At 41.0% G+C, this 10,758-nt stretch overlaps 1 protein-coding gene and 1 long non-coding RNA gene across 2 annotated transcripts; one reads left to right on the top strand and one right to left on the bottom strand.

The window, feature by feature from the left end:
• The first annotated feature begins 5,858 nt into the window (after positions 1-5,858).
• On the top strand, positions 5,859-10,702 carry LOC123592543 (allergen Fel d 4). The gene is made up of 7 exons (XM_045467712.1): positions 5,859-6,719; positions 7,072-7,208; positions 7,921-7,991; positions 8,711-8,821; positions 9,142-9,243; positions 9,449-9,494; positions 10,428-10,702. The coding sequence occupies exons 1-7, from the start codon at positions 6,645-6,647 to the stop codon at positions 10,435-10,437; spliced, it is 552 nt and encodes a 183-aa protein (XP_045323668.1). The 5' UTR covers positions 5,859-6,644; the 3' UTR covers positions 10,438-10,702.
• On the bottom strand, positions 8,732-10,551 carry LOC123592547. Its single transcript, XR_006709830.1, has 2 exons — positions 10,450-10,551; positions 8,732-8,981 (listed from the first exon to the last, which is right to left on the bottom strand). It is a non-coding gene; the product is annotated as an uncharacterized LOC123592547 (long non-coding RNA).
• Positions 10,703-10,758: the final 56 nt, after the last annotated feature.

Raw genomic sequence — 10,758 nt, 5'->3', positions numbered from 1 at the left:
CCACATTTTCTTTATCCATTCATCCATCGATGGACATTTGGGCTCTTTCCATACTGTGGCTATTGTCGATAGTGCTGCTGTAAACATGGGGATGCAGGTGTCCCTTCAAAACAGCACACCTGTACCCCTTGGATAAATGCCTAGTAGTGCAATTGCTGGGTTATAGGGTAGTTCTATTTTTAGTTTTTTGAGGCACCTCCATACTGTTTTCCAGAGTGGATGCACCAGCTTGCATTCCCACCAACAGTGCAAAAGGGTTCCCCTTTCTCTGCATCCTAGCCAACATCTGTTGTTGCCTGAGTTGTTAATGTTAGCCATTCTGACAGGTGTGAGGTGGTATCTCATTGTGGTTTTGATTTGTATTTCCCTGGTGATGTGTGATGTTGAGCATGTTTTCATGTGTCGGTTGGCCATCTGGATGTCTTCGATATGTTTACCTCTTGATCAAGAGATTTCTCCTGTAGAAATCCAGATTACAGAAATATACACACCTACACACATACACACAAGTGTGCAAGGGTTTCACAAGTGTTTCCTCCCTTGTCCCACTGCAGTGCATTCTAGTTCACAGCAGCCAGGGGTCACCTCTGAAAACTCAAATCCCATCATATCACTTCCCTGCTTATAAAACCCTTCAATGACTTGTACTTGAGGTAAAATCTAAACTCCTTGTCTTATATAACCCATTCCCTATTTCTAGCTTAATTTTGTTTCATACCCTTTACCCCCTCTCTCTTTAGCATCCAGCCACCCTGGTCTGTTTTTTCTTCTTCACATAAGCTAAGCCTTCGCACTTACTCCTCCCTCTGTCTGAAAGCTGTTGCCTACATACTTCCTGTGTTTGGCACATTCTCAGCCTTCTGGTCTCAGCTCAGGACTTGACCTGAGTTGTCTTCTTGACCACATGGTGGCTGGTGTTCCATCAACTTGGTTAAACCGAGAACCAGATTACTCAGCAATGCTTCCTCTATATAGTTCCGGTTAGAGTTGGCCAAAAGAAGAGCTTGCATGACATTTGGAAGGCAGAAGTAAAGCAATGGCCATTACTCTCTGAAGTTCATTATAGTCAGATGAGGTGGTGGACAGATAGATGCAGACACACCCAGCTTGTACTTGACCTCCCTACCCTTGCTGTACTTCTGCCATTTTTGGCATGGAATAACCTGGGAATTGCTTAAATGTTTTAAAATAAAGTATACTTCTCTTTAAGCAAAACAGGCCTTTGTAGTGCAGCTGTGATCGCCCATCCTTTGGGAAAAAACACCAGAGAAACATCAATTTGTTGTTAGATGGTGAAATTTGCCAAGTCCTATAGAGATCATTCAATGCTTCCTAATGGGGGTGCTATTGATATGTTGGATGAAATAGTTCTGTGGGGGACCAGCCTAGGTATGGCAGAAGGGTTAGCATCCCTGGATTCTGGTCACCAAATGTCAGTAGCACTCTCCAGTTACTGTAAAAAACAAAAATGTCACACTCCTCCCCCATTTCCAAAACCTCCCAGGACTAGTGCCCTCCGTAGTTAAGAACTACTGAATCTTTGCATTTTTATCCCAGGTAAATGGAGGCCAGAGAAGGGGAAGAACTTGCCTAAGTCACAGACAAGACATATATAAAATAATCAGAGAAGATTTATTGATAACTTGCTACACGGAGCCCAGGCATTCTACTAGAAGCTGGCTGGGGTGGGGAAGGGGAAGAACACAAGAAATACGAAACGTGGTCTCTAGCCTCAGAAGAGAGGAAGAGAGTGCAAAGACTAATTTTTATTAGGAACTTATTGCATTCTAGCACTTTCAAACCTTTTCTGTTATCTTTGCAACAATTCTTTGAGGAAACCAAAGGCTCACAGGGCTTAATTGTAGTCAGAATTTGAACCCAGTTTTTTTATGACTCCAAAGTCACTATTATCTTTTCAATGGAAAGATGGCCTTCTGGGTAACCTGGAGCCATATGTACATAATTACTTGCTGAATTTCAATGGGTGGATCTGGAGGCAACTATCACTGGATTCTTGGTTTGCTTACCTACAGGGAGTCCTCATGCTGTGGTAGAAACTTTAAATTAGAAAAGAAGGTAAAGGCTTATGTTTTCACCCCCTGCTCCTACTCTAAGTGGGAAGAGAACTCTGGACTTCTTTTGAGAAGACTACTTATTTCTAGATATTAGGATGGTGTGCCAGACATAAAGATGTATTACTCAGATTCTCCTTCCAAGAAAGTGCTCATGGCTGAGCTGTGAGAGTGAGGTTAGCTGATAGCCTCCACTGTTAACTCATTGAGATTTGCCTCAGTTCTTGAGCTAAGGTACTGGTCTTCTTGGGGTGGCCCAGCAATGACTGAGCACTACTGTGGTACAAGGTCCTATCTGTGTCTGCCTAATGCAGGATGCTTCTAACATGTTTCAGAGCTTCCCACTGGCCTGACAGAGACGTTGTCAGCTCTCTGTCATCTTTTCCTAATCCTTCCATAGTCTTGCTGCCTCCTTTTTCTTTTCACAAATGTTATTCCCTGATAAGCCTCTTATACCACTAAATCTGTCTCAGCATCTGCTTTTTGAGGACCCAGCTACCACAGGTGGATTGTAGTTAGCTCCAAACAACCTTTCATCAGTGAAGGGAGTGGTTATTTTAGAACTGGATTTGAGCTGGTACCGGCAGGATGGGTGCTGGGAACCAAGAAATACTTCTACTCTGGCACATGAATTAAATAAACTTGTGTTTCTTCCTGTTCTTCTTGGCACTGGTGATGTCTTGGTATTATGTAACATGGCTTGAATGTTCCCACTGGCTTTCTCAATGAGTGATTTGTTCAATTAGTCAAGAGTGTGACTGAAGACAAGGTCACTAAGTCCATTTCCAGCCAGCCAGTTGGCGTGAGTCAAGTTGCTGGGCTATAAATTGACGGTTATCTATTTATATATGGATTCCATAAGCCCCAGTCATTTGGGGGCTTGTATGCCAATCATTTCTCAACCACCTGGCAGACTGTCCCCCTTCCTTTGGGTCACTTATAAAATGCCCTATATTTGGCACCAAGTTAACTTAACTTGAAGCCATGAATGGAAAAGAATAGTTTTTGCTTTTTGGTATGGAAGTATCTCCTAATTCCTTATGAGAAGAACAATATCTCCAAATCATCAACCAACCATTCATCTTTCAAATATTTGTTTACTAAAAAGAGTTGTTACTTGTCCTTCACTTGATCAGGCTCTTGGCAGCTACAACTACAGAACTGTATTTTTGAGGAATCTACACGCAGCTTCTTCAGTAGTAACTACAAAGCAGACGCCTCTGAGGGTCTAAAGCATTACTGTTTCCTGTTCCGTTGGTCCTTCATGTCAGAAACATTAAGCTTTGACCTGTGCAGTGAAGTCATGAGAGTAGGGAGTCTGGGGTCAGACAGTCTTGGGTTCAAATATGGGTTCTCCCACAGACTGGCTGTGTGATCTTGGTTGGTTTACTTAACCTCTCTTAAGTCTTAGTTCATACCTTTGTAAAACAGGAAACCTATCATATAGAGGTATTATGAGGATTATATGACAGACTATTTGTAAAGCATTTAATCTAGTATGGAGCTCTTTATTTCTGACATTAAAATATTATTTTTACATATCAGGCCCTTGGACCGAGGATACTTGTACTGCTGTATCCTCATTGTAACTATTTGCCTTAGTAAGTGGATTCTGGCACAGTCCAATCCTTGAACTTTTAAAAGTGACTTTGAACAAGGCCTTCTTTCTTTGATTACCAAATTGTTCCCAAGTTTGATGAGCTCTAAAAGCTTTAAATATAACAGTTGCTGATGCAACTTGACTGTAATGTAGCAGTTTGGATTCAGGTGTCATGTTTGAAATGTGGCTATATGATTGCATATTAGCTCTCTGGTCTTAAGAGGTCGGTAGATATTTGGGGCCTAGGAAGTTCAGCCCTGGAATAACTGGCTACCCTTAACAAGAATGAGGACCATCTCAGCTGATCCCATAGAAGAGAAGGTGCAAAGGTCAGCTCCCCAGCACAGCAGCAGAGGCCATGAGGTACACTTAGTCCATCTGCTGCTGTTGTGCTGAGACCGGCTCATCAGAAGTGCTGTTTGTCCGCTAGCAGAGAGGAAGGAGTCCATTTCCTTGGGGCTCACTGGCTAGCAAACCAAGTGAATTCTCACCCCTTTCTCCACAAAACCTTTACTTCCCAGAGACCCTCTCTACCCCTCTTCACTGGACTGGGAGAGGGCTGAAGTCTTTTAAAGCGTGTGTTCCTTAGATGAAGCTTCAGTCATCTGGAGGGAAAAAATTCTGGCTCTGTACCTGAAATTAAGTGATTGGTTTTTAATTGAATCACATTATGTTTTTTTCTTTTATTCATCTTCATTACTATTGGCTTCTCTGTTTTTATATATGTGTATATGTGTGTGTGCATATATATATACATTTTATACACACGTGTGTGTGTGTGTGTGTGTGTGTGTGTGTATATATATATATATATATATATTTTTTTTTTTTTTTTTTTTGCCAGTATTTTCTCCCGGTCTGTGGCTTGTCTTTCATTCCTTTTAAAGAATGACTTTTAAAGAACAGAACTATTTGATTTTGATGATATCCAATTTATGACTCATGCTTTTGGTATTGTATCTAGGATATCTTTGCCTAACATAGGGTCACAGAGGTTTTCTTCTCTGTTTTTGAAAAGTTTTGTAGGGGCACCTGGGTGGCTCAGTTGGTTAAGTGTCCCACCTTGGCTCAGGTCACCATGTACGGTTTGTGGGTTCAAGCCTCATGTCGGGCTCTGCGCTGACAGCTTAGAGCCTGGAGCCTGCTTCAGATTCTGTCTCTCTCTCTCTCTGCCCCTCCCCTGCTTGTGCTCTCAAAAATAGACATTAAAAAAAGTTTTGTAGCTTTAGATTTTTCAATTTGTCTATGATCCATTTTGAGTTAATTTTTGTAAACAACATAAGGATTGAACTCCCCAGCATCATTTGTTGAGAATATATCCTTTGTCAAAAATCAGTCATTCATTAATACAACACTGTCTTTATTTTGGTAGCTTTATTTTAAAAATCTTGAAATAGAACAATGTTTTATCTGCCAACTTGTTCATCAATTTCAAATTTATTTTAGCTATTCTAGACCCTTTGCATTTTCAAATTTTTAAAATATATTTGCCAATTTCTAGCAAAAAATAACTACAGGGATATTGATTTCTAGCAAAAATATTGATTTTTCTAGCAAAAAATAACTACAGGGATATTAATCAAATGGAGGGAATAAAGTACACAGACTTTGCCACCAATTGAAGGTCAGTTCTCCCATCTCAAGGGATAGAAAACCCATAACCAGCCCTTTCTAACTTTCTAGACCTATGCTAAGTCCCACCTTCTCCAGAAATAATTCTCTGACCCTACCAGCCCAATATGTGCTAAACATGATGAGGGTTCTTTCTATACACATCATCTCATTGAATCCCTATAGTAATCTATGAGGCATGTATAAGGAAACTAAGTATCAGAGGAAGTTAAATCTGTCCTCATAGCTTCAAAATGACAGAAATAGGAAGGAAGCCCAGATCTACATAACTCCAAAGTCATGCTCCCTCTTTCTTTAAATGTTCATTTATTTGGGGGGGGGGGGGGTTGGGGAGGGGGAGAGAGAGAGAATGAATGAATCCTAACCAAGCTCCATGATGTCAGTGCAGAGCCAGAACTCATGAACTGTGAGATCATGACCTGAGTCGAAATCAAGAGTCAGATGCTTAACCAACTGAGCCACTCAGGCACCCCCAAAGCCGTGCTCTTAAGCCCTTTCTATGTGATACCACCTCTCTAGTGTCACTCCTTTTCTGACCTACAATGGGTCATTTCATGCTTGTAGTGTCAAGTTTTTATTAATTATATGAAGTATTTCCCCAACTCCATTGACAGTTACTTGAAGCAAGGGATGATATCTTGTACTTCTCCATTTCTCTTATGGGGCATATGGTATAGTGAGGTATACTCAGTGATTAAACACTTGTCCATTCATTGTGGGGAAAGAAAAAAACATAGTGATTGAGTTCAGAGAATAAGGAAAAGAAATTAAAATATACTGAATAGAAGCCATATTTCATTATTTTATTCAAACCTGTTTTGATCAACTCTATTTTACTGCTTTGTGGAAGGTACTATCATCTTTGGTAGAGGCAGTGTCTTTGCTTCTGAAATTAGTAAAATTGAAGTGATGCACCCAACTCTGCACACCATGTGAACAATGGAACATAGATTCCCTACACATTCCAAGTTTTATTCCATTCCTGCCTCACATAATTGGCTCTCTGATTCCAAGCCAGATCCACAGTTAAATCTGGTTCCAAAAGGCAGGGTTTTTTCCACTATTTTTCTTGAGTGTGTGTTTTGAGAAATTTAAGGTCATTAAGTAGATCTAAAAGAGAGGAGATTGCCAAGTTTCAAAAGGGCAAGAACAGTCTTTGGCCTCACACCAGTGAATGATATACCATTTCGTGGAGTGGGAGGAGGGAAGGTGGTGTCCAATGGACGAAAAAACTGGACCCAGAACAGATATAAAAACAGAGGAGCTGGGGACTGGAGCCACCATCAGGGAGAGACTCGCTCCCAGTGACTGTAGGGAAGACCGTGCTATTTCCTGCCAAGATGAAGCTGCTGTTGCTGTGTCTAGGGCTGACTCTAGTCTGTGCCCATGAGGAAGAAAACATCGATATTTCAAAGGTAGAGTCTGTATAGTAGCTTCTGCCCTTGTGGGGTAGCATGGAGGATTCTGAAGTAACGTGGTCCTACCAGAGAACAGGAGTTCCTTGATGTATTAGACCAAAGGGGTGGTTTCAGACTTTTGACTAAGAGCACTTGTACCATATTAAAAGGGAACACTTGGGGACCTCTGTTCTTGCTTTAGGGATGGTGGAAAGAGCCCTAGATGTAGTACCAATTGACCTGAGTTCTAATTCCATCTTCACATCATTATTATGAGTCCTGGCGCACAGGCCAGGTTCAAGGAGACAAGTATTCCTATGGAGTTCCCTCTCCCCTTTTCTTACCCAATCATTTTACTGATTTATTGCAGATTTCAGGAGAGTGGTATTCCATTCTCTTGGCCTCAGATGTTAAGGAAAAGATAGAAGAAAATGGTAGCATGAGGGTTTTTGTCAAACACATCAAAGCCCTGGACAACTCTTCTCTGGCCTTTGTATTTCATACAAAGTAAGTGTGGTCTTTGTCACTTGGGAGAGGAAACACGGGAGTCTGAATATGGTGTTGGAACTCTGTGTGTGTGAGGGTACACATACCTTCTGGGTTTGTATTAAGAGTCCATTATCTGACACTGATCCAGGACCTGAAGAACCTGGGCCTTTTCTAGATTCAAAGATAAGAATTATGACAGAAACAAATTCAAATAGGAGTAGAGGAAGTACGGACGGGGTAGAGGGTATCAGAATCATAAGTAATGTAACAGTACAGCATAAGTTTGGAGCACAGGACTTGGAATTGACAGCCTCTCTCTTGAATCTCTTATGTATGACCAAGAAACTTCATCTGTTTCCACCCCAATTTTCCCTTGGGTAAAGAGGATGATAATTCTCTTTAATGGTTTATTTTTTTTGCAAGGACCATGTGAGGTAATGTTTGGAGAGCACTTCTGTGAGAGGCTGGCACATGGTGAACACTAAGCTAATTATCTAGACAGGTAGTTGTAGTGATAATAGTGGGAAGTAGTGGCAGAGTGACAGTAATGGAAGTAGTTGACTCATTCTTAAAGTATCACAAAGTAAAATAATGTAAATAAAAGCTCTTTGGAAACTGTACTCCAAAAATGTTCAACAGTGAAGTGGAATCAGAAACCCAAATTATAGGTAGAGTGTGAGGGAGCTGGGGCATCAATATCTCTTGGACATCAGCTTATTCTGTTTTACAGAGAGAACGGAAAGTGTACTGAAATATTTCTGGTTGCTGACAAAACAGAGGATGGTGTATATAGTGTTGTGTGTAAGTATATTAAATTCTTGGAGTGGAAGTAGAATTTAGAAAGACTTTTTAATAAACGCCAATATCTTCAAGATCTTGACCAATTCCTGATCAATAGCTTATGTACATTATATAATGAGGGGCCATCTAATAGCCAAATCCTAAATCTGGAAGAACCTTGGGTAAAAAAAGTCAATGCCTGGCACATAATACCATCAGATAAAGAAGGTAGTTTGCTTATATGTACCTCCAGCAAGAAAATTGACAAAAAAATAAGTGGTGGGACAGCTTCTCATTCCCTGCCTACTTTCTGATGATGTCTGCTGGTCATTGCTATAGCACATCATCGCTCAGGATATAGAGCACTGGGTATGTAATGCCAGCGGGCCTATATAGAGGATAGAGACACATAGTTGGCAGAAATGGTCAAGGGAGGTGGGGGAGTCTCAGGGAGGATGATAGAGCATAAGTTGCTGCTATGGCTGAATTTTTCTACTACTAGTAGTCAAATACCAGTATCCCTTGGATGTCGCCTCATGAAGCCCAGGGAGATGTAAATGAAGACATTAAGTATTACTCTCTATATCTTCCAGGATATGCACTTGAATTTGTTTCGTGGTTGAAAATAAGTAAAGGGGTTTCCTTACTTCCCGTGGATCTAACAAGCTCTGACCTATCAAGCTCTGAGAGGCCAGCACACCGTGGCACAAGTTCTGAACTGTGTTCTGTTTCCTCCACAGATGATGGATACAATGTATTTAGCATAGTTGAAACGGTCTATGATGAGTATATCCTGTTACATCTTCTGAATTTTGACAAGAAGAGACCATTCCAACTGGTAGAGTTCTATGGTACGGTATTTTCATGCTGACATCTTGGGGTGGGGAAGGAGGGGAAGGAAGGTAAACCTGGAGACAAAGTGGTCCTCCCAGTTTTTATCCTGGAATGTCTCTCCTCCTCTGAAGACAGATGCTCACCTTTGGTAATCTGTCTTCCTGCCAGAACCATATCCTAAAGATGTCAAATTTAAGACAGGTTATAACCCATCCCCAAGACTTCCGCCTAAGCACCCAATCAGTGCTGTCCATTTTCCATCCATCTGGAGCCACCCCCTTATGAGCTTCAGTGACAAATACATAAGACACAGCAGTTACTGTCACTCTCCCCACAGCCCGAGAACCAGATGTGAGTCAAAAACTCAAGGAAAAGTTTGTGAAATACTGCCAAGAACATGGGATTGTTAAAGAAAACATAGTTGACCTGACTGAAGTTGGTAAGTACTGTTATTTTCTAGTTTTCTCTTCTTAAATTCCCATGTTACTGAAGGGGGGAAAAAAACAGTAACAACAACAACAACAAAAAAAACAAGAGAAGGCAGTACCCCCAATCAGTCCCCTTTGCCTTAATCTAGAGAATCATTTGGTTTCTCTCTGGCAAATAAACTGGGTTCGGTGTTTGTATGTGTTCTGTCTCTACAGATCGCTGTTTACAGGCCCGAGGAAGTGAAGTGGCCCAGGACTCCAGGTTGGTGATCTCTGATGGAAAGGGGGTGGCCCTGGGATCAGTGCCTTCCAAAAGCATTAGGAGTTTGTGTCCAAAGATGACAATAAAAATAATTTGGTAAGGAAGCTTGTGAGGAGAGCTTGAGATGTGGAATTGGAGGAGCTGGGTTCAGGACTCATTCCTACCATGAACTTTTGAACAAATGACCTAAGCATTTACCGAGGGAATAATGATGTCTACCCTGCAGAGTTACCATGTGGACATAATGCTGGCAAAAGACATCAGTAATTGATGAAATGCTAAAAATCATTAAGACTTAAAATTTGAAATGGAGAAAGGGTAATAGGACACGAGTATGAAACTCACATCCATTTCTGTGTTTATGGTTGGTCTTCCAAGCCCAGAAGGCATTTCACCTTCCCAATTTACAACAAACATTTCTTCCTTTGATCTTTGTACATCCTTAACTTTTCACCTGGGAATAGAGCTGTCTGAACTTCCAGTTGTCTTTTAAGCTGGAAAACAGACACTGAATCTTCTCATCAGTTTCCTACCTTAGATTTATTGTGGAGCTTCATTCAGATAACGTAGCTTGCGTAAAGCAGACATTTAATAAAAGGTAGCTATGGCTTTGCCGTTATCTCTCAATTTATCTAAAACTCTTCAAAACTTCTAGTGCTGAAGGTGGCAGAACAAGCCTCGGATCCTTCATTGCTTTCTTTTTTTCATAGATTCAGTTTGGGGACAATAAATAGGAGATCAGCAGTAGAAAAAAGGGGGGGGGGGCATTTATTCATTGCCCTCCCTCCCCTATTCTGGCAAATAACATGTTACAATACAGCTTGACATCTACTATTCACCATTTGTCTCTATAACAGAAGTTCTTTTTGCTTCAATTCAATCCAAGGAATGCTTAATAAGTTTCTGTGTTCTCTTTTTCATTTGCTTATTTAGTGTTGAGTGAATGCTTCCTTACCTGGGCTCCAGGATCTTCCCTTCTGTGGTCCCCACACCATCTAGTGATAAGTGCTGTGACCTGATTTCCATCATAATCACATAGGAAAGCATTATCTCTGCATCTTCAGAATCTTCCTTAATTGTCTAGGAAAACATCAACCAACCAAGATTTCAAGATTTTCTCCAAATTTTCCAGCTGTCTTTCCCATACCCAGGAGGACTCTGTCATGAATAAGAACTTCCTATACCTGGTCAATAAATTATTAGCCTTGCAGTCTTGTGGTTTGTGTATATGGGAGTGTGGGGCCGACAAAAAGCAAATGGGGGG

Source organism: Leopardus geoffroyi, chromosome D4, assembly GCF_018350155.1.
Source record: "Leopardus geoffroyi isolate Oge1 chromosome D4, O.geoffroyi_Oge1_pat1.0, whole genome shotgun sequence".
NCBI lineage: Eukaryota > Metazoa > Chordata > Mammalia > Carnivora > Felidae > Leopardus > Leopardus geoffroyi.
The sequence above is the reverse complement of the archived record's forward strand: the minus strand, read 5'-3'. Positions and strand labels throughout refer to the sequence as shown.